The following is a 24,472-nucleotide window of genomic DNA, read 5'->3' as shown; positions in this document are numbered from 1 at the left end:
ATTTCATACTAGTTTTATTCACTTAACTTATTCAACAAATAAGATTTTTTTTCCTACCAATGCCAAATATTCTCTCGGTTCATGTGAGAACAGTTTAGTTTTTAATTATGAGAACTGAAGCTTGTTTGTGTGTTTCCACAGGTAAAAAAATACACAATTCATTGGAAAAAGTTTATTAAAAAATATATACAGTGCGCAATTAATCACAAGTAGCATCATTTGTCATCAGCTCCATAGAAAACAAATGACCTTTTAGGCAAATTAAAATCATGATTAACTGAACTAACATCAAACTGAACTCCAACATCAATTCTCCACCTAATTATTTTAGTTTCATCTTTTGTTTATTTCATTGCAAATTGTAGATTCTGTGTGGTAATTCCTCATGAAGATCTAATCATGATATCAGTAAAGAAAAAAAAGAAAGAAAGAAAGAAAGAAAGAAAGAAAAAAATGTCATTGTGTCAATGAACATGTCATTCAGTGCAACGGTGTGGCTCACTGATATGTTTGTGGACAACAATGGAGCTCTATGGCACAGTTGAGTCAGATATATCAGGCTTTGATACACACATAGCACTCATTGGTAGGAACCATGATGACAAGAAAAATATAGACAATCACCATACTTGTATAATATAATATTTTAGCACTGACATGATGATGTTCCAGTGTTCTCTCTGATGTCATAGAAGAGTGATCTAGAACCACATATGTCAGAGACAGACACAGACATTCAGTTCCATAGCAGAACTTCAGCAGAAGTAAATCATTTGTGATTTCAAACACTCGTCCCAGTGAGTTCTTGTCAGACATTTTTAGAGAGTGATTCTAAGAGATCAAGAATGGAGAAACTGAGAGCACAGCACCTGTACAAAGACCTTTGTAGCATCTGTCAGGAGGAGATCAGGAAACTCTCTGTAGAGATGGAGGCTCTTCAGCTGAAGAACCATGAGATGAAACTGCACTAGAAGGTTCAAATTGCAGCTGAGAGTAAGGAAAAGGAGGTCATGAGCATGAAATTGGAAGAGCTTCAGAGAACTGAAGCCATGACCCTGAAGAAGAGAGCAGAGAAGGGGGCCTGCTCTCCAACCGTGGAGGGACTTCTTCAACAACTTGAAGAAGCAAAAAGGCAGCATTCAGCTGAAAAACTGATGCTTACCGCTGAGCTCACCGCAGCCATACAGCAGCTGACAGATGTCAACCAGCAGCTGGAGAGAGAAAAGCACTCGAGGATGCAGGTAGAGGCAGACAAACTGGAGGCTGTGGAGATTGCAGACATTCTCTTAAAAACAATTGAAGACATGCAGAGGGCCTCTGAGGAGCGTTCAGCTGAGCTCAAATCAGAGAAAAGCAAACAAGATCAACTTCATCTTGAAATCCAGAAGCTCCAGAAAGAAAAAGACCTGAGGATCCAGGCAGAGGCTGAAACCCAGTTCATGCACATGAAGTTGGAGGAGCTTAATGAGCTTCAGAGAACTGAAGCCATGACCCTGGAAAAGAGAGCAAAGAACGGGGCCTGCTCTCCAACAGTGGAGGAACTTCTTCAACAACATGAAGAAGGAAAAGGGCAGAATTCAGATGAAAAGCGGATGGTCACTCCAGCCAAACAGCAGCTGAAGAATCTCAACCAGCAGCTGGAGAGAGAAAAGCACTTGAGGATGCAGGTAGAGGCAGACAAACTGGAGGCTGTGGAAATCGCAGACACTCTCTTCAAAACAATTGACGACATGCAGAGGGCCTCTGAGGAGTGTTCAGCTGAACTCAAATCAGAGAAAAGCAAACAGGATCAACTTCATGTTCAAATCCTGCAGCTGCAGCAAACGCTCCAGCAAGAAAGAGACCTGACGGTTCAGGCGGAGGCTGAAACCCTTATAGACTTCAGAAACATGGAAGTCTTCTATAGAGACTTCAACCGCCAGCTCCAGGCAGAGAGAAAACTGAGGGCGGAGGTAGAGAGGAGCAGACTGGAGGCCGTTAAAATCAGCGAGGCTCTTTTCCAAACATTGGAGGAAGTCCGAATGGTCACAGAGAGGCTGTCTGCTGAAAGCCAGATGCTCGCTGACAAGCTGAAACAGGAGGGGAAGAAGCAGGAAGCACAAGTTCAAGACACCAAGGAGCTCACTCAGATGCTCAAAAGAGAAATGGCTCTGAGGAACCAATCAGAGAACTACGAACTGGAGACGTTTAAGGTTGTGGAGGCTCTCCAAAGGAAAATTAAACAACTAAGAAAGATGCACGCTGCTAAGACTTCTTGCTGGAACAGAAGAAGAGCTGCTCACTGAGAACCATCAGCCCTCTCTGTTTTAACTGTAACTTTATGTGGAAAATGCTTTTTAACATTTGTCAGTTTTACTTGTGTCAGGACTACTGATGCCAGTTAGCTGTTGAGCTAACACCGGCACATTTATACAGATCTTGTGTTGATTTATGTGCACTCTCTCATACAAATAAACAAATAATCAATGAACGCACAGCCCAGCCTGCAGACTTTATTTATCCTGTGGGGAAATTAACAAACTACCCAGCAGTACATAAAGTAATTAAAGTTAGCTCCACCTGCAACATAAAACGGCTGCAACATAAAAGTGATGAACACATTAATGCATCAATAATTATGATTCAGTCATATAATATACATTAATTTGAAACAGGCCATAATGAGTACATTTTTGTTACTTTAAGCATCTTTTGATGCTAATTGGACTTTAGCGATAGGTACATTAGCTTTGTGGAAAGCTAAAGCAGTCGAGAGCTTAAATATTAATTATCTTGAAACTGGAACAAAGTACATATACTTCGTGTGTGAAAAGGTAATCCAGCATGGAAACAGCAGACTCTGCCATGAAGAATAAAATCTACTACAGTAAGGTAATCACTGAATGTAAAAATGAATAGATAGAGCAGAAAAATGCCCCAAGATGAGGTAAAAGCGCAGGAGCTGCCATAAAGGAGTAGTTTGTTTTTCAGGAAACAAAACACTGCAATCATGTAATGGTAAAAAGATTGCAGTGTTATCTTCACAAATCCGTGAAACCGTCAGATTTGCTTGTGTTGTTTTGTTCAAGTATGTTACATAGACAGCTGCTGGTAAGGTTACTGTAAGTCATGCAATAGGAGAAGCTGCTGATTCAATTAAAACATAAACACAGCGCAGCCCAGTGTGATTTTAAAATCTCATCGTTACTTCCTCATAATACTGAGTGACGGAGCTGAAACCTCATATCTGGTGACAAATGACAAACAGATGGTTGAGATAATTTGCTAGAGTTAATAGATTGTAGACCGATGTGAACACAAACTTCTTCCACTGTTTTAACATGCTCTATTGATACACTTGACTAGGCCACTGTATGTAAGTAAATCCCAAAGTTTAACCTCATGTAATGACAAAAAAAAAAAAAAGACATCCACCTGGCAAATTATTCCAATTTTATTCATTAAAAAAATGCATGCCTTAATGCATTCAAACACATCATAAAGTGGAATGACAAAAAGTGACAGCGCTGGGTAAAGTGTCTCACATGAATTGGACTTTCTATCAAAATTTTAATAAGGAAGAAAAAAGAAACTATTAAAAAGATGAAGGTTTTAATGCTAACTTAATATATAAGGCAGTATTAAAAAGGCACAAGCTGCACTTTAACTGGTTGGCTGACCTCCACATGTTCACATGAAAGTACTGTGATGAACGCTGATTGACAGATGCTGCGAGACACACAAAATGTTTTGATATGTCCAGTTACCTTCTCCAACTAGTGATGCATATCTAATTGGTCAAAATAATGAATACAGAAAAAAAAAATACAAATGACAATGCCAAACAGAGGTGGTTATCAAGACAAAACCAATTCATAACCCTCTGCTGTCAGATGCATATAAAATAAACTACTGCCACTTGGGAGGCAAGATCTGGTTTCAAGTCTAACATTTTACAAATATCACAGGGTACCTATGAATTCATTTTCCTCATGTTTACAGGCAGATTTGTATGGGAAACTAAATGCAAATAATCTCATGTTTTTTCTATAAATGATTTTTCCCTTTGCACAACTCTTCATGCCTTTCAAAAGGTTACCCTCACTGATTACAATGAACAACAACTTATGCATAAAAGGAAAATCCCTTGTCAAAATACAAAGGTAAACATAATTGTACCTATGACGCCAGTTTGTTACACCAAACATTTTCCTCACAGAATTTTAACAAAGTTTTTAAAACATTTAAAGTATTTCAAGTACTTATAAAAGTACTATGAGATCAGCTCTGGGCGAAACTAAAGCTTCCGAGTGTTCACACTGCAACAGGAACACACAACGCTCATTATGTTCACTTAGACATACAGTATGATGGGATATTATCTGCTGTAGTACTGCAATGTTTATCAGTTGGATGAAAGTTACAAATACCTCATGATGGCAAACAGAATGAGCTTTCTAAATTTTCAATGTGAATCGGTATGTTCACAGTGGAATTATATTATGTACATCCAGAGCTTGGGATTGGGGCATCCCTGTCCCACTAAACAGATGGATTTTCTACTCAGAGTCATCATCAATTTAAAAAGATGCACAGCTAAACTGAGTGACTCATTAGTATCAAAAAAATGTGTCTAATCAAAATTAAATCTGAAAATATGATGAGTATTTTCTGCATTTGCATCTTATCATTCTTATTTTACTCATGTCTGCAAGTTCCTACATCCAATCTGAATGGCCATAGTTGCAGTCGTACACCCAATTACACTAATTCATTCATTCATATGTATCCCCTAACTGTCTCTGGATACCAAGTAAGTGTTGTTTGGTCTGAGACCATGGCTCAAGTGAGGACTCCAGCAGACACAGGCTGGTGGTCCAGGTATAAAATGTAGTATACATAAATAGGAAAAAAAGACTGAAATTGCTGAATGGGTTTATTACAACCTTCTGAGGTAGGGGTTGCCTCATGATCTGCTACTTGTAGCTCTCATTAACCAGGGTGAGTATGAACAAGTGTTTTTTTTTTTGTTTGTTTGTTTGTTTGTTTTTTTTTTTTTTACAATCAGTTCAGATAAACAAAGATGTCCAATAAAAATAGAAATTTTAAAACCACCACTTGAGTAGTGAGAATCAGACTGTGTTTGAGGCTCTTTAACTCCAGACATCTTGTGAGTAGCGTCCCTTGGTCATCAGTTTCTTGATGTAATCTGTGGCCTGGGTGCGCACCATGCCTCCCATTTCTTCTGCGATTTCATGGAAGGTCGTCTGCACATCCTTAGCCATGTTTCTTGCATCCCTAAACCAGCAAAGAGATCAGTTTAGATGTCTGGTTCTAATAGTTTATAGATGATTTAAAAAAAAACAAAAAAACACTATATTTCTGGATATTTCAATTTAATCAAATAAACTGATATCGGTTGGCAATAATATTCAGATCAAGTCATGGTGTAAAGTAATGGAAGTGTTTGAAACCATCAGTGAAACCACTTCTCATTACCCCACTAGGAGGTGCAAACACACCAAAGACACTTTGCTTTTCCAAACAAATATTCATCCTAATGTTTTCTTTTTTTTTTGTCCAGGTTGATTCTTTTACATAACAACATAAAAATGCAAAATTATTTCAGTTAGAGGCACAAAGTATCAGCACCTTCAACTAAGGAGTATTCAGTGCTTATCAGTTCAATCAATACACAAATGTGACATTGACAATTAATTGTGAATTTACTGAAAATCATATTTTTTGTCAGTCAAATTTCCTTATTACCCGCAGACGTAGATATGAGCGTTTTCTGTGTGAATCAGCTTCCAGAGGTCCTCCTTATTATTCTTCAGGAGATGCTGCACGTACACCTTTATTGTGGAGAATGAATGAAAGGAGGAAATGTTGTTCTAGTTGCAGTGTATGCACTGTAGGCTATAGGCAACACATGGTGAACAGACAGACAGACAGACACTAACTCACACACTACTTGACTGAAATAAGCATTAAATTTTATATAACTTGAGATAAACACTTAGCATGTATGATTCCAGCTATTGTAAGGTGCTTCAGTAAACTATAATCACAGCTAGCCAGTAGCTTCAACTCTAAGGGACACTAACACCAGTGACGCAGACAGTCGTACCTTCTGCTCCTGGTCTCTGGAGAAGGCAACATTAAGCTGTGTTAGGACTCCATTCTTCTCTGCTTCCTCCAGCTCCTCCTGGTAGAGATAATCCTCATTCTTATGCCTGCAGCCAAAGTACATCACCGTCTCTCCAACCTCCTTTCCTGTAAAAGGAAACAAAACAAAACATTGTCAAAATTGTCACACCCAACCTTCATCGTGTTTTATAAGTCACTTTGTAAGCATACCACATCACACAGTTTCTACTTAAAACAGCCTAACTGTAACAAATTGCATATGTGCAATTTATCTGAATAGGTCAACATGAATAATAAGCTGGTCAAACATGTCTTTTTAAACAGGTGTTTCCACCATTGGATATTTGTTTAATTGTACCCATCAACCCTTACTTGTATCTGTACCACTGAATGCTTTGGATATACATTTTTTGTGAGCACTTGAGCAGTTGGAGGTCTACCACGTCATTTTTCTTTCTTTAATGAGACATAAGGTTATGAAAGGTCAGACAAACAACAGCACACACAGGCACACACACCATGGCACACAGCGTCTGTTAATACCTTGCTCTTTTAGCCAGCCCCTCTCCTGGATGAAGCCCATGAAGGGAGCGATTCCTGTCCCAGGGCCGATCATGATCACTGGGTTGGTGGCTTTGAAGGGCAGGCGGAACTGAGATTTGCGGATGTACATGGGAACAGTGGACTTGTGGCCATTGTCAGAGACCAGTTTGTTTTTCAGCCAGTTGGTGGCAACTCCTTTGTTCATGCGGCCAGTCTTGGTCTTGTACTCCACCACTACAGCACAGATGTGGATACTGTTGGGGTGAACCTACATAACAGAGGAGAGTTATTAACAGCTTACTCCTGTAATCCAGGAAACATCATTGCCAATATCAATTAAAAACACCAACGATAAAAAAATGTCTGTGGAGTAAATTAAAAAGATATGACTTGAATTTCTTTTCCCTGTGATTTAAATAGAGAATTACCTTAGAGGAGGAGGCAATGGAATAATAGCGAGCCTGGAGCCGAGGCATCAGCTCACACAGATGGTCAATGGGAGGCCTCAAAGTAGGCATATCCTCCAGGATGGCGAGGATGTTTCTACTGGCATCCAACACCCAGCTCTGATAGAGAGCCTGTAGATAGGCAGCAACAAAAAGACAACAACATACTATAAGTGGTGGAAAAAGGGACATCACAAACGTTCAGCACATGCATCAGTTTTCATTATAACACCCCCACCGATGACACTTCACCATTCATCACTGACCTTGCCCTCGGGGGAGGAGGAGGCCATCTTGCGCATGTTCTCCTGGTCTTTGGGGTCAGAGGCGTACTGTGCCAGCTCGTAGAGGACATTGGTGCGAGGGGGGTGTGTGATGTCCAGGTAGTGAGTGAGGGCCGTGCGGTAGGTGGTGGGGCAGGGGAAAGGGTGCTTCTTGTTGGACTCATCTGAAAAAAAACAACAAAAAAACAGAAAAAACACACATTAACAACTTTATTTTTTGGTACCATGAAATTCCACTTTTCATGGTCTACTGGTAACAAAAAACATTAAGTAAAGTTTGTATCATGGAGCACTCAAGAAAACATAAAATGATGCCAACTTTTGCATTCTAATGTATTTTCATTATATAAGAAACAGAAATAATTACTGTCATGTCTTCTTCGTTGTATTAATACATTGTGTTTTTTGATTAGAGGTAATCAAATACATCCATCGACGACCTTAGCACATTTTCTATTAAGTATTTAAATATATGCATTTAATTTTGAGGAATGTGGATAAAATACATAAACAAAAAGCCTTAATTATCACCTATGCAACCAGCAAGTACATATGACCTTCATGATGACATGAAACGCATTTAACTAATAAAAAAAACTCAACAAGTTATATTACAGCAATAATTTGTAATTGCAGTAATAACCATCATCCACTTCAAATGCAATACATGCACTGATACTCCAGGTCTAGATATTGAGAGAGGATTTCATGAGACGGTTTGTGGGACGAGTTAATTAAGTCAAGGTGCTTGGGGCTTTCAATGCCATACCATCAAGGTTGTTGAGAGAGATAACCACATCAAGGTCCACTCCAAGGATGTGTCCCAGCTTGTTCACCAGCCCAGAGTCATTTGTAGGGAAAACAGCAACGTGGTCTCCTGACTCATATCTGAAATGACCGAATATGACAAATTTAGACTTTGACCTGTGTTCATAAAGCCTTCAAACAGAACAAGAATGAGACCTGTCCATCTGGTACCATGGCGTTAGAGATATGGAAAAAAACAAACACAAACAACAAACACCTCATGTATCATTTATTCAACAAGTCTAACCTGATCTTGGAGCCTGTTATGTCGAGTTCCAGGTGCATTAGGTGTCTATCACCAGCTTTGTTGAGTCTGCGGTTGACAGTGACTGGGGCTAGGAAAGGGTTTTTCGAATCAAAGGGCCTGTAAATAGAAGAGCAACACTTAAATGTAAAAATGTAATTACAAAGGGGTTGAACATAGTCAAATTATTATTCAATAAATAAATTACTTTACAAGGTTTGATTTAAAAAAAAAAAAAAAAAAAAAGGAGTGATGATTTTCAGTGTCCACAAGGGGGCAGAAAGCTTCACTTTTAGAAAGTGACCTTTGATAAACTTTTGCAGTTGATTACAAATGTAGGTGAAATGTAAACAATGAGTCCTGGAAGTGAACATCGCCTCTGCTACAGTACAGTACAGTACTTACGGCTTCTGGACCTCAAAACTCTTCAGGCGACCAATCTCTCCTGTGTACACTTTGTTCATGTTGATGTCAGTGTGCTCCTGCAGCTCGTACTGCCGTATGCTGTGAGGGAAACAACTTGAAGTTAGCCTCCTCAGACACTGCACGCATACATAATGAGATCTATTTCATTTCTAGTGAAACAAATTAAAATAAATGTTGTAAAGGTGGCACACTTGTTCTTGTTTTTTAGGCTGATGCATGCCCAACTTAAGACTTATAATTAATATATAATTCTTGGCATTTGTTCATTTAACATATAGTTGAATGGTGTTTTACCACATAATTGAGATATGTCCTGATTTAGCATTATATGACAAGTCTTAGTTAAGATATGGATGTTTCAAAAAAAGAAGAAAGAAAAACATTTTGGCAAGAGTATCATTTTAAACCTAGCCATGTGACACTGATGTGTCGCATTTGCAAATCCCTGTCTGGTGATCAACTTGTAACTTCCATCTGTGATTAGTTTTTCGTTTAAACCTGGACTGAAAAATATGCATTGTGTGAAAACTACCTCTGATCTGACAACTGAGAAAACATTTGTTTGCGTATTTGCAAGTTCTCCTCTTTCATCGTCAGTGCAATGTTCCCTTTATGGTCAAATTCAGGAGGACACAACAACAGTTTCTCTCTTACAGCTGAATTAAGGCCAAGAGGCAGGAGGCTGCTCACACAGGGTCTAAATGGTCAAACCATAAAAACTGTGAAATGTCTACAAATGCACCTTGAATCATCTCCTAAGGCTTCCACTCCAAAGTGCTCACAGATGGCCGGCCAGAACTGCTCTCTCCATGAAATGAAGTCCTCTTCCAGACTGAGAGACAAAAACAGAGTATCTGAATTAACATTTGTTCAAAAAGGCTGATTTAAGTTACACTTTTTATTTATGACAACATGAAAACCCTTTGAAAAACATCTTTATTTTATTTATTATGCAGCACCCTTTCTTTTGAAAGTTTTGTTAAAACACTGCAAGTGCAATGGACTGTCCCTCTCCCTCTCCTTGAAATGAACAAGTTTTGATTCCATCTCACGATTGAGAGGGTTTTTTGGTGGCTTCAAAGGTCTGTGCAGTGCTAAAAATGTAAAGGGTTGATCCTCTAAGGGGCATGAATGTGTTCAGTAAGTTTCATAACTTATTAGATTTAATTTGTGTGAACATAAACATCTCATTTCAGCTGCTCACCATTTTCCTCACCCTCAGGTCCAGATTTATTTTGCTAATTTATGGCAGTTATCCATGCATTCATTTTGGTCTTTAAAAACCTTTTAAATTGTTCTGACGCCACATGCATGACATTATGTTACTATTACAGACTCCAGAGGGTTTTAAACAATCACAGATTGTTCTTCTTGTCAAGTAATTAATAACCCTGACCAGAAAAAATGGAAGTCAGCATTTCTTTATAGGCTCAGAGGATTAATTGGTAACTTACTTCCCATCATCATCTCCCAACCCGAGGTCAAAGATGCGCTTGGCTCTCAGTTCTTCCAGCCTTTTGTCAACATATTTTCCCATTGCATTGTAGTGTTCATATGTCTTGTTGCCCAAAGCGAATACCTGAAGACAGAACAGGGTACAACAAGACACCAGTCAGTGAGCTTGAACGAGCAGTGACACTGGAACACAGTGTACCATGGTGAATTTGCATTTTTCAGTTATTAAACATTGTTAACAATTAATCTAAAGTTACTGTTTTGCAATTAGTCAATTTACCAGTGCAGATATTTGAGCGCTTTTCTGTTTAATGTTGAACACATGAAGTTATTGTCGTCATTTATTTTATAAAAATACAGAATGAAAACAAAATGCCATATGCCTTACAAGAGATGCTGAAAAATCTCTCTGTGATTAATGTATGACGTCACTCTTATCCAGACCAGAAAGACAATAGATAAAATACAGTAGGAAGGATGTGACTGTGCCCAAGAATTTCAGATTTCTCACAGTCAAGTTCCTCACGCAAATGAGGCCAGGAGCGCTGCACCCCAACAATCACACAATGACACACACGCACAGACAGACCAGACATGACAACACACAAAGCCTTTTCTTTCATGATGCACACAAAACCCGACGCAGTTTGTGCTAGCGAAGCCTGCCAACTCAATATGAGAACCATGCAAACTGACATAGTGTGACTCATAAAATCAGCAGGTTGCGCAGGGACAATGGTGAACAAAATTTGAATTTAAATGTGACTCACATCCTTTATGTTCATTGTAGGAGTAATGCAAATCCAGCCTGTATTGGTTTATCCAAATATTCCGAGCCAGCTATTCAAATTTCCATGTAACATTACCTCTAAAAAATGCCAAAGGGAAATCATTCGCATTCTTTCAAAACTGGATGACTTTTCCATCATTATAGTGTAGGGCTGAAGGTAAGGAGCAAAACAGAGGCTATACACTAAATGTGGACATTGAAAAATGTGGTCACACATTTTAAACAATTCAGCAAACAACTGTTTTCTATGTAAAGATATAGTGTAACAATGGCGTCCTGAACAGAGAACAAAGTCGCATCCCCTCTGTGTGTGCTGCTGCTAAGTTTTTACTCTGGTCATTGTTTTGGTAGCCGGTCTTGCAGTGCGTTCCGGTGGCTCTCATGTACACATGGGTAACTTTATTCAGTTGTGCTTCCTGTTGTGTGTTTAGTGGCTGCTTTCACTGGGCCTCATAACACCTTACTGAGAACGTTTTGGTCATGACATTTGATGGAAAACGTAACGCATGTTTACGCATCACTAACACCAAAACAATTCCTATGCAATCACCTTTTAATTACAAACATAACATTTATGTAATTGTCAGTGTTCTTGTAAGGTTGTAAGAATTTGAAAGAAAAAAACATGACAATAAAAACTCACAGTGTAGTTTAGTCCGCTGAGGTCTTCATCATCATTTTCCTGCAGCCAGTCATAGAAGTCCTGGGCGTTATCTGTTGGGTCTCCTTCGCCATAGGTGGCCATGCAAAATATGGCAAGGGAGTTTTCAATCTCCGACAGACGGGACAGTTCCCCCTGGAACATGAAACATCAGTATCAGAAAATGACCACTGTAGAACTAATATGCTCATCTTCAATATCTGACCAGCCGTCTCAAGAGTTGCCCTGTCAGCAAACTTGGTTCTCAGTGTTGCAATACACTCTTGGACAGAGCCTGAGATCATTATATTGTGCACTTTGTATTTTTGTTACTGAAACTGCATGCATATTGAGATAGGAGTGTGTGCTGTCCTTGGGTTTTTATGGTCTGCACTCGTCTTACTTGTTTTATTACCCAGAACAGTAAATTTATAATTAGAAGAGACCACATTTGTCTGGCTGTTATATGGCTCATTTAGAATCTGCCATGGTGCATTATATGTATTTTATTTACATGTCTGGACATGTCTGGACAATCAGATTATCACCACTGCAGTGTTAACTGAATGATTGCTTTGCCACAGTAACACACTGACTTCTTCAGTCTTCAGCACTGCAGTGATACTTCTCCCATGTCACTATCACCAATCATTCACTGGCAGCTATAACGAGTATAATCCACAAGAATGAGAAGTACTTCTTTTAATTTTAATTTTGTGGGTTGTGTGTTGTTCCACTGATGCAAATTACCATGTCATACTCCTCTGGATCTGCTGCCATTCCTTTCATGCCATAACGTTGAGCATCTTTGGACAGTCTGTTAGCAAATTCCTCTGCTGTGCCCGTCTGGGAGCCGTAGAACACAATGATGTTCTTGCCCTGGTTACAAATCGACAGAAAACCATTCACATGTTGCATGAAAAAAACATCCAACCACAACTATAACAAACACCTAACCCGTCTCTTATGTTTACTATTACAACGGAACAATGTAAGAGTAAAACACATGCATTACATCTATTGTAATTTAGCTAAAATATATTCAGAATGTATTTTCTTCCAAATGCTGAAACGCTGCATTTGCCAGCCTCCGCATGTGACAGAGAGATCATACTAACACAACCAGAAACCGCATAATGTAAAATAAAGAAAGACTGATACAACTTTGGGTTTGAATGATTTCACGTTTCTCCAACATATAGTTTATCTTTACATAAATAAACAGCTGTATGTACATTTGTAAGACTCAGGTTATATTTTATCCTTGCCTACAATATTGCCATGATAATTCATAACAAAGAAAAACAAAATCAAATAGCAGTGGGGGCCAAACTTCCTATTCTGCCACCATTATGGTATCTGAACTATTTGCTGCAAAACCACATGATTCAAAACCAAAGTCTTTTCTCAAGGCTGGCTTGAAAACAGACGACCATCAAAGTCAAAACAGGGCGTCCAAATCTAAAACTGCACACATTAGCAGGGGGACCATTATACTCATCATAGTCATGGAGCAAAGGAGGAGGGAAACTTTAGCATTTTAATAAATATAGTTTCTTTTAAAATCATATGCGTCAAGCAGTCAGGGTAAAAAATATTACAAATCCAGCTTTCAATTTAAGGACTTGCAGATAAAACAGGCATTTACTGGGAAAACAACTTCAAGGCTGCTGGTGAAGGGCCACAAATTTAAGACCGTTTAACACCATATATTTGCAATGTTCGCTCACAGCAACAAAATCTAACGTATTTTTATTTAAAAAAAAAAAAAAAAAGATGAAACCACTGACACAATTGAAACAGAAGTGATGGGAAGTGTGAAGTGACAAGGAGGAAAAATAGATTGTTGTTAAAAGAACATCACTCACGGTTTTCTTCATTTTCTCAATGAAACTTGTCTCTCTTGTGGTGGGTGCTCTGAAAAAGAAAAGAAAATAAAAAATAAAAAAAAAGGATTTCACTAGTAATTAAGTCATTTTAGACAAAATAACCATTTGTTCCCTTGACATGACGCTGCGATTAAACACAAGCTACTGTCCAATAGCGGGTCTCAGATGATCAAAATTCAAAATATAGGCCTATTTTTTGGCTGACATTTCTAATATTAAAAAAACCTTTAACAGCATTGCATTTACATTTACTCATTTGGCAGACGCTTTTATCAGTAGAGTTTCAGTAATGTAGGAGACCTTGAAGTAAGTATTGTGTACTAAATATGTTCAATAAGGCAAAGTGCAAGGAGATCAGGCAAAGGAGTAAACCAGTGTTCATAGTAAATGCTAGTAAGGGTGTTAGAGATGCAGGTTAGAGAGGAGGTGCTCTTGGAAGAGGTGAGTCTCAAGAATCTCTTTAAGACTCTTTAGAAAACATTAGGGTAAAACATATGTCAACAAATATGACTTCTCCTGTGGACACCCATAAGTGGAAGCTGCTATTTGAACAGATAATGGATGATAATATAATAAAAAGGAATTGACATAATATAAAATCTCCTCATAGAAGTTAAAATTAGAAATACAGTACATGAAAAAAGACTTATATTTGATAACAGCCACATTACAGAGTGTTATAAACCATTTATTAAATGTTTATACGTCACTTGAAAAGCTAAACAAATTCATAATGTAATACTGTGTTTTGATTTGTGGTGGTGGGATGACCACATTTGACATTTAGATCACTGATTGTACTTTTGACCAAACAAAAAGCAGGGAACAATAGGTCACTTGAAGTTCAGAGTGAGGTCAGATCATCATCAATAAATATGATTTACTCCACAAGTGATTCAGCTCATTGAGAAAGTAAAAGGTGAGAGAAGTGACTCATCATCCTGTGATAACAGGTAATCCTGTGACATGTAAGGTAATTGCTCAACAGGCTCATCTACGTAATCATTTTCTGTGTGAAAGGTCTCTAAAGTAACGGGAGCAGAGCTGAGCGATGGGTCGACATCATCATTTACTGATTTTTAGGGAAATCACATTGTCACAAACAAATGATCACACTGATCAGAATTGAAAATTGTTTTGGTCAAATTTATGATTCTAAGCAAACTTTCATTTAAAAGAATGCAAAAAATTAAAGCATATCTTATTAAGATCATGTTATTGCCCCATCCTACAGCAAAGCATGACATGAGCAGATTTTTAAATGATCACCATATAAATAAATGCTTATTCTTACAGTTACAGGGAACAGCAGAGCAGTGACTCAGCAGCCACACAAGCATTAGTCATTCTAACCGTGTTTACAAGCATGTACTAATGTTACATTATTTTTTATATAATTAAAAGGGAAATGATAGATACATAATCATTACAGCTTACGCCTCATGGTAATTTAAAAGCGTCAGATTTATCCTGGAAGTAATTAATGGATGGGATCAAAACAACAACTGTCAGTATAAAGGTGCACATGAAGCAAAATCTATTCTCAAACCAAATAAAAGGCAACGCCGCTTCATTCAGCTTCAAAGCTCTGAGTGGACAGCTGCTATTCTGTCTGCACTGAAAAAGGAATAAAAAGGCTACAAATAGTCACGTGAGAATAAAATGTTTTCATATTTTCTGTATCCAGGAGCCGGTAAGATAACCATTAAATCTGAGTGAAATAGAGGCAATAATAGAGAAAGAGTATTAATTTCCCACATAATATATTGAACCGGTTTCCTTTTACCTTAACCTCACCAGCTGTCTATAAGAGGTGAGACTTGAAGGCATCGGATTACATTTTGTCTCCAACACACATTTAGTCAAACGATTTAAAGCTGAGAAGCGGGGTGCAGAGTGCAGGCATGTGGGACTGATGCCCAACACGCCATAAAAACTGAGCTCCCCACGGCTAATACGGATCACACTCTGAAGCAAAGTGTAAATTCCTGATACAAATTTAAAAGAACAAGCCTTTGCCCCCAAGCTGAAGCATTCCTCACAGCTTTAACAGGATCTGTCTGAACTGTTATCAGCTCACGTCTGCCTCAACGGCCCCAGAGTCACTCAACAACGGGATTTTTTTTGTTGCATCATTACACAACAACCAGGTTACCGGATTTCAAAATCTAGGCAGGACTAAAAATGCTGTGACAACAAACGCAAATACTTTGAGCATGTGTAAAACTAAACATACAGTACATACAACAAAGGATATCACTTTTCTCATCTCTGTAACACTAAATACAAACTAATAGTCTGTAATATTCTGAGAGGCATTTCGTGAGGACAGGCAGCGATAGGATTTTAACAAGTGAAAAAAAAAAAAAACGTATGGACAAAAACTAAAAAGGAAATGAATCATGGTTGAGAATAAATCACTAGCGTTGCAGAGCTGTTAGTTACAGCCTGAAACATAACTTGAAGTAGACAGGTTGTATTAGCAAATCATACGTTTCTAATGATGTTATCTCAAATATCAGGAAGTAACCTGTGAAGACTGCAAGTTTGACTCTAATAACATTAGACTAATTGAGGAAATGGATCCTGTGAGAGTGCAGCAGCATACACCCATTACATTAATAAAACTATAAATACATTTTAACGGTAAATGCAAATAGGGTCATAATCTTGAAGATCTTTTCCTTTCTGCACTGGCTCGAGTCCCACATAAAAACAAATTCACGTCTGCTGGTGTGTAGTCACTGTTTAAACAATTCACAGTTCAGTCCAAACAGTTCATATCTCGTCATATGTATATACTGTCAAAATAAAATTTCCATTCATTCATCCATACTGGAGCTAAACTTTTTCACACAAGCACATTGAGTCAGTTCAGTCTTTCTCTGTAACTCAGGCCCGTTCAAACGTGGAAGTGATCTGATGATGCTACAATCAATGACACATTTTTCCATTTTATGACCTGAATCCAATAAAATGGAAATCAGACCTCATGCTGTGTTTGTTTACTGATTGAAATGGAACAAGCCTTTAAAATGTGCAAGACAGTGACGGCCAGTGAGGTAAATGATTGACTGAGCTCGTGGGAAAAGGGGGGGGCAGAAGACCCAATAATTAAATTGTGTTTGTGGTGAAACAGATTTTATCACCAGCTCTTACGTAACCTACTGGGAGGATAATGGTTTTTGAAACCATTATCCTCCCAGGCTGTGATACAAACAAGCAACTACACCTTTTATGTTGAAAGCCACCAGTTTGATACTTCTGAAGGGTGTCATTCAAAAACTTGCCCTCCCAATGTGATCTGTACTATCGAACTCAGCAGCAGGATTAAACAATGGCAGATGGTGGAACTCCAAGCACGCAAAAAAATATCTTACTCCATCTTACTCAGCAGTAAATCAAGCACTTTACTGACCTCTCAGCAGCATCTCTCCTGTCCTCTGGCAGGGAGAAGACACAGCCCATGGCATGCAGCCCTGTAGCTCACCGCTGCCTCTAGCACCACTGGCTAGGCCACGCCGGAAACCACCACGCTCAAAATCAAAAGCAGGACGTCAACACTCCACAACCACAAGATGGAAAAACAAAACCAGTCCAGAAAGGCAGCAGGACACTCGCAGGTTTGGAAGAGCTGCCTGCCTTCACCTAAGAGGCTCCAACACGATCTGAACTCTGCCTCTTCCTGTGCTGCTCTCTGAAACCAGCAGCGTCTGTTCTCCACACACACGCACACACACGCACACACACGCACATACACACACACACACACACACACACACACATACACACACATACACACACATACACACACATACACACACATACACACACATACACACACATACACACACACACACACACTCAGAGCACAGCAGCCTACAAGCCCTGTCAGTGTCTGGCAACCGCTGAGGACACAATGGTGGGAAACTGACTTTCCCATAAAATGTAGCAGAGCTGCAGACCCACAGTTTTGACTCACACAAACACACACTGAAACACTCTCGGGCTGAAAATGCCTTCCTCTTCATCCCCGCCCCTTTCCCTCTCCGGTCTGAAAGGTGTTCGGAACGAAAAAGTCTACAAGATCCATTCTGAGAATTTGGCTAGTTATCAGAGCAACTCCTCGGTGGACCATTGAAGGGGGGGAAAGAGCTGTGAATGGTCGTTTTTTTCTGAAGTATCCCCCGCCCCCATCTCACTGGAGGAGAGAGGGGAATGTCATTGCTATAGCAACCTCATTTATCATAAAAGGATTGCATTTGTGACATGGCCCTACTCCAATGGCAGTGCAGCTCAGCCCCACACTCACACATCACCACCAACCACCAACCACACAACACATCAGCACCCACACACACACACACACACACACACACACACACACACACACACACACACATTAGAAAGAAAAAAAGGGGAGTGGGGAAAGAAGAATAAAAAAAAGTAACTCAGGGCAAAGAAAGGGTTGCTTGTCTTTTGCCTCAACTTTCCACCTTTGGAGAGGACTCACAAAAGGAGCTTGGCTCGCCTGCCTCGTTTGTTCTCCAGGGAACTTTTAAAATGGGTTCAGGGCCAAAAACAAAAGCACAGGAAAGACATGGAAGACTACACCCCCTTCATAACAGTTAGGTAATCACTGCTCCCTTTGAGGGGAGGGGAGACCAGCTTGGCGCTTGTGTTGCTCTATGTTCCCTTCCTGTACTCCCGCCCTCCACAGATACACACTCTTCCCAAAGCAAAACATGTCCTCCAGGGGTCTTTCCCCCTTCTAGCCAACCTCCTGTTTTCACACAAATGGTCAGGATCTCCCTAGCTCAGCCTCCAACACTGTCTCCATTCACACAACCAACGTAGGACCTCAGCCACACAGCGAGCGTGGCTGCTGCTGCTGGCCCGTGGCTTTACTCTGGTGACCAAAGAAATTGTGTTGTGGTCAGGGAGGGACTAAAAATGTGGCCAGTGGAAGGAGAGCCCACTGAAATCAAGCCAAGCCTCCATCGCTCCACTGATAAGTGATGAGGGGAGGGAACAGAGGAGGGAAAGCTCATAGGCACTAACACCAGAGAGAGAAAGAGGCAGTCCGAGAGAGACAGCGAGAGAGAGAGAGAGACAGAGACATCAGATAAGTTTGTGGGAGAGGGGAAAGACTGTGCAAAAGAAGAGGGGGGCAGACAGCAAAGGTCGCTACTAGTGGAACATTTACAAGAGCCTTAAGCCATGCACTCTCACACACTTGCTTCAAGGCCAATTTAGTGACAGCTTGTGCACAGAATGTAATGACAGAGTCTAACTCAGGGAAAACATTTGTTTCTTTCAAACTGCTTATGTGTGATACGACACAGGCAGATCAAAAGAGAAACACACTTATCCTCATCATTCTTCTCTAATGGAAACAGGTACAGCTACAACGATTAGTCAGTGACTCAATTAGTTGACAGACTGAAAATTAATCTGCAAATAATCGCCTTGGTCATTTTTTTAAACAGCAATGAAGAACACCTGATGGGTCCAGCTTGTGAGGATTTTCTGCCTCTCCGTTTTATGATTGTAAACTGAGTAGCTGCTCGAAACAAGACATTTGAAGACTGAAGATCATCTTAGATTGTGGGAATCATAACAGGCCTGTTTCACTGTTTTCTATCATTTTAGAGACAAAATGATTGATCAACTAATCAAGAATCTTACTGGCAGATTAATCAATAATAAAAAATGGTTACTTGTAGCCCTAAAAATATCAAATAAAAAAAAAAACCTTGTAAGCCAGACACTGACTTAACAGTGTTCAAATAAAAATATCCCATCCAGCTGCAACATGTCTTCTCAACCTCCGGATCAGCATGTTTTTACAGCTTTTTACACAATTTCAAGTATGTCTAAGATCAAGTGGTTACTTAATCTCATAGGAGAAACAGAATCTGGCTATGGATTTAATTTTTAAGTAAATGACAAAACATCGTGTGAATTTTAAACACCAATGACCAACAATAAAGACCTGAAACCAATACCACCCCCTGGTGTATACACACACAGATCACTGGTGCAACAAAGTTTGGTCCAACAAAAGAGTTCAAGCCACTTTCACCAGGTTAAGGTTGATAAGGAGCTGAGATCAGCAGAGCTCATGTGAATTAAACTGCACACATAGAACAACTAATTCACTGGGACAAAAGCTAAACTGAGAGACATGACTTGAATTTTAGGTATCAAAGTAAATATGGTGCCGCTTTCTGAGCTTTGTTCAGCAAATACTATTTTGTTGTTACTGGATAAACATCAGGTGTGAAGATCCAACTTTGTAAAGAACTGTGATCCCTGAAAGCTGTGCTGTTTAAGTATACGTCGACACGTGTGTATTGTGTTTAGCTAGCACTTATGAGTGATGATAATGTTATAAGCTTCTTAGAAAACGGTAATGATATAACGAAATGCAATTCCTGCATGGAAAAAGATTAATGAGGATGTGTTTTAAACATAACATTGCCTTGTTCTAACAGCATGGTACCAAGGTATGAAAATGCAACATTTTTAAAGACGGTCAAATCGGCTACAAATAAAAATGTGTTTTTTGCTTTCAGCAGATGCAGTTTAAATAATAAGCCAAGAATCAGAATCAGGATTTTATAAGAGTCAACAGGACTCAGAATAATAATCTATAAAATATACACAATACACCACATTCTCAAAAAATAAACAATAAATGTGTCTTATTCATTCATTTACCTTTACCTCACAGCAGCCCTAATTTTTTTCTCCTAATGATGCACTTAAATCTGAATTGTAACTTTTTTGGGGAATTTTTTTATTAAAAAAACAAAACAACAACAACAAAACTAAAACCCAGGTGTACCCTGACAGATACTCACGGTGTGTCGAGCTTCTTGAATTCAGGGATGGGATCAGGCTTCTTGCGGGACATGAACCAATAAATGAGAAGGCCGACTATCAGAGAAAAGAGGAAGAGGTCCAGGTTGCTGAAAAGAGGCTCCTCTTCATCCGCCATGGGCTCTGTGTGTGTGGTAGTCTCAGCATCCATGTCTGCCATGTTGACACTCTGCATGGGGACAGAAAGATCACAGCTATTAGACCAGAGAAATAATAGGAACTTATATAGTGCTGAAACAACTGATTATTTGACAGACAGTTAATCGACTTTGATAACCAATCCATAATTTTTTCCACTTATCATTAAGTAAAAATAGCACTTGACACTTCCAGCTCATAGGATTGTATAAAAGAAAAATCCCTTTAGGTTTTGATTTGATGGTTAAATTAAATTAGATGTTATTGTCTTTGCACAGAAAAGCACCAGTGCAACAAAATCATTTTTTCATGCAAACAGCAGCAAAAGTGCATATAGAGATACATTAAAATAAAATAATGTTCATAATAAATAAGAGAGTAATAGAGTAGTGAAAGTGAAGGGATGTAACTGTGAAATACAAAATGAAAAGCAGCTTTGGTCATTTAGCATGTACAAATGGTTACTGGTTATGTTATGTAGAGTATAAACAGTAAGTTATTCAATAAAGACAATTTGTTGCCCTACAGGGGTGTCCTTCCTGATACTGACTACAGTGTGTTTAATATAACCCGAAGGGAAAGCTGTAATTTAAAACCTGTCATTTAAAATGTGTTTTGTGTCTACAGTAATGGTTAAAAAGATTTCCAGCGGAACAAAACAGGGAACTGAAAACTGGTTAAGCCACTGCACCGAACAATATGATTGCTAACATATGTGAACCATATTCTGCATGTTAACCATACAATGACAGCTTTTGTGCAAAAGTTATTGGACAATTGGCTCTATCACTTGGCTCAACATATTACAAAACTGCAACCCTCTGCTTTCTATACATGAGGAATTTCTTATCATGCATCAGCGAAAGCAACTCTTCTCAAACTATGCACGAGAGGACTTCATGTCCTCAGCTCTCCATTTACAATTTGGTTCAAGGACTCAAAACAATGAGATCAGGTTTTCTCTGATCCTGTGAGCTGGCTGGCTAACAACTACAGTACAGTCTGACTGATATCACTTACTATACTGCTGAGTCACTGATATTCAGCAAACCACTTCACCTGCCATGTAGAGAGGTACCTGTGTGTCAACCTCAGTAGGTACAGAAGTTATGGTCTGCAAAACTATAAGACTACAAACCTAGCACAGTCAAAAACATTCCTAAATCAAATATTTCAATAACACTTTCTCAAATCAGTGAACTGTAATGGAATATCAGTGCATTTTATGTGTGACATTTTGTACTGGAACATTGTATATTATCAGGTAATGTGCTTTAGAGTGGAGGAGCAGTTAAACAATTCAAGGTTTTGAGCTGTTTTTAACATTAGCTACACAGGTAATAAGTTGGTAATAAGTTCTAGTCATACAACCAGCTAGTGTGTCAATTATGTTTTATAATAGCATTCAGTGGTTTCCTTAATAAAAGCTTTTGCGTGACCAGTGATGGATTTAAAATCAATACCAATATTTAGGAGTTTACACTGTTAACATTACATTAAACAGTTGTGTCGAGACTGTGGTCAACTGCGGTGTTGATTACATTTTATGGTCATTTTGGACAGCTGTAGTTAGTGGTGCTGTTTAATTGTTTTGCATTATAAGAATTATTTCTATTATTTTGTCCACTTCATTTATAACAGAAACATCCCTCTGTACGAAGCAATACAGTTAACAGTACCACAAACTAAAGATCATCCAGGAGAAAACAAGCACCACACTAAGGTAATGATCTCAAGCTAAATCACTCACACTTCAACAGTGTCTCCTGTCTGTTGGGATACGGTATCCATGTCGACTACTCTGCTTAGTGATCTCCCAGCAGGATCAATTATCAGCTCAAACTGAAAACACAAGTGCCTCCTGTCTCAAGTTCACATTGCATAATTTAAGTTAGCAGCTACTAACAGGAAAATACTATATAGGCAATTTATTCTAGTTAATCAAGTAATTTAATTTTTCTTATTGATTTCCACACACAGTGGTGTACACCCTGTCAAAGACATGACATGAGGGAACTGAATCAGCAACTATTTTGATTAATGATTCACTGTGCTAATAATTTTTCAAGCAGAAATGCCAAATAGTCTCTGGTTTCAGCTTCTCAAATGTAAGAACTTGCTGCTTTTCTTTGACAGAATGACAGTAAATTGAACATATTGGGCTTCTGGAACAAATTAAACAAGCAACCTGAATTCATCTCCTAGAGCTGTGGGAAATTATAACAGGCATGTTTCATTATTTTCTGATATCAAAGAAAGCTTTACAAATCTGGCCAAGGAAAAAAGTTGTCCAAGTAACAGACTGTTTTTAAATACCTCTGATGGATAAAGTTGTCCTATGTACTGAAGATCCAAGTGTACGCTGCTATTCAGAACTATGTGAGACTTTGGTTAAATGCGAGTTCAAGTGAAAGAAGCTTTTGAGAAGCTGTTGCCTCCGGGCTTTTAAATGATCAATGAATTGGACGAGGTTTACTGCAGTTCATCCTCACTTCTGCTTGGAGCAAATAATTGTGTAACAACCGAGATAGTGGCACCGGTTTCTGACCGCATGTGAGAAGTTACAGATACCGGTTTGACGTGTTTTTAATGCTAGTGATAGCAAAGTTAAGGGTATTTACCTCTTTATAAATCACTAGTTAGGGCAAAACCACAAAAATGACCATGATAGCCCGCAGGAGTGGACTAGGGGGCCATGGCTATTCCCTGGACTTTGAGAATACTGGCTGTAAACATGACACTAAAAAAACAAAGACTAATTCAGACATATAATAATGTTGCCTAAAGCATGGTATGTATAAAGCTGATGGGATTGAAGGGTTTTAAACTACACATGCTAAAGAAACGACTGATCAAAAAGAGATATAAGTTAGCCTCAGTTTGCGTAACGGAAGAGTCAGCACTTCTCTCAAGCTAATGTTTGCCTTAAAAGCTAAATATTTCCTCTCTATTTGAAGTTTATAGTTTCGGAGAGAGGGTATTATCCCTGAGGTGTCAGTCCCACAGACTGCCACAGACTAGAGGTCGACATAAGTCAAGTTGAAGATGTGAGTTTGGTGTGTTCTTACCCTCGGCTCTCCTCTTCGTGTCAGGCTCACACTGCGCTCAATACGGAAGGAAACTTTACGCCATGTAGGTTCAAACCAACTCCAGCCCGGCAGCGGGGGAGTACTCTTACACTTTCAATGCCATATAAATCATATCCGGGGATGTTTTTTAATCGTTGAAAACCTGTAGATATGTGTTTTTAAAAGAGACAATTCTGCTCTTATGGACTATCGGATTTCATCGTGTTTAGTTTTTAGTTTTTAGCAGACACGTGACTTCACTTGGGCCGGTCTATAAAGGCATTACCTAATGTCAATGTGCACATGTAACCTGTTAAAATAAATAACTGTGGAGATGTAGCAGGCTAAGGGTCATGGTTATGTAATCCAACCAACAGACTCTGTGTATCCCTGACAGGCTGAAAGGCAGACTCATCAGACGTGTCCTCCACAGCTTAAAGGCTGTTTATGTTCACAGCACCAAGGACACATGGTAGATAGCCCAATAACCCAATGCGGTTTTTTCTTGGATGCTCAGCTCTTCTCAGACCCTTAAGAGAGCAAAACCACAGTTTCATAATACTCCATTGGAAGTAAAAGTCCTGCATTCAAAATAATACTCAAATCAATAACCATTGAGAATAATGTACTTAAAATATCAAAGTACAAATAGTCTTTCAGCAGTAAGATGTCCCTCGTGGCTGATAATGCGATAAGATGAAGGGCATTTCATATATCTCTGCAGGGAA

The 24,472-nt window shown here is 39.0% G+C and overlaps 2 protein-coding genes across 3 annotated transcripts; one reads left to right on the top strand and one right to left on the bottom strand.

The window, feature by feature from the left end:
* The first annotated feature begins 198 nt into the window (after positions 1-198).
* On the top strand, positions 199-3,415 carry LOC111224040 (myosin heavy chain, fast skeletal muscle-like). The gene has a single exon (XM_022748414.1). It carries the CDS (start codon positions 1,011-1,013, stop codon positions 2,283-2,285), a length of 1,275 nt encoding a protein of 424 aa, XP_022604135.1. The 5' UTR covers positions 199-1,010; the 3' UTR covers positions 2,286-3,415.
* A 2-nt stretch (positions 3,416-3,417) lies between these two features.
* LOC111224039 (NADPH--cytochrome P450 reductase) lies at positions 3,418-23,794 on the bottom strand. 2 transcript variants are annotated; one of them, XM_022748412.1, is made up of 16 exons: positions 23,745-23,794; positions 20,520-20,707; positions 13,633-13,681; positions 12,515-12,643; positions 11,768-11,920; positions 10,334-10,458; positions 9,622-9,711; positions 8,859-8,957; positions 8,457-8,573; positions 8,172-8,290; positions 7,385-7,566; positions 7,101-7,250; positions 6,673-6,940; positions 6,110-6,255; positions 5,749-5,834; positions 3,418-5,277 (listed from the first exon to the last, which is right to left on the bottom strand). In XM_022748412.1, the coding sequence occupies exons 2-16, from the start codon at positions 20,696-20,698 to the stop codon at positions 5,133-5,135; spliced, it is 2,037 nt and encodes a 678-aa protein (XP_022604133.1). In that variant the 5' UTR covers positions 20,699-20,707; positions 23,745-23,794; the 3' UTR covers positions 3,418-5,132. The 2 variants fall into 2 exon arrangements, with proteins under 2 accessions (XP_022604133.1, XP_022604134.1); XM_022748413.1 differs by lacking the exons at positions 20,520-20,707; positions 23,745-23,794 and adding an exon at positions 17,072-17,339.
* Between the last annotated feature and the right edge of the window lie 678 nt (positions 23,795-24,472).

This window comes from Seriola dumerili, unplaced genomic scaffold, assembly GCF_002260705.1.
Source record: "Seriola dumerili isolate Sdu_G_001 unplaced genomic scaffold, Sdu_1.0 BDQW01000122.1, whole genome shotgun sequence".
NCBI lineage: Eukaryota > Metazoa > Chordata > Actinopteri > Carangiformes > Carangidae > Seriola > Seriola dumerili.
Note: the sequence above shows the minus strand (reverse complement) of the source record. Positions and strands in the feature narration are given on the sequence as shown.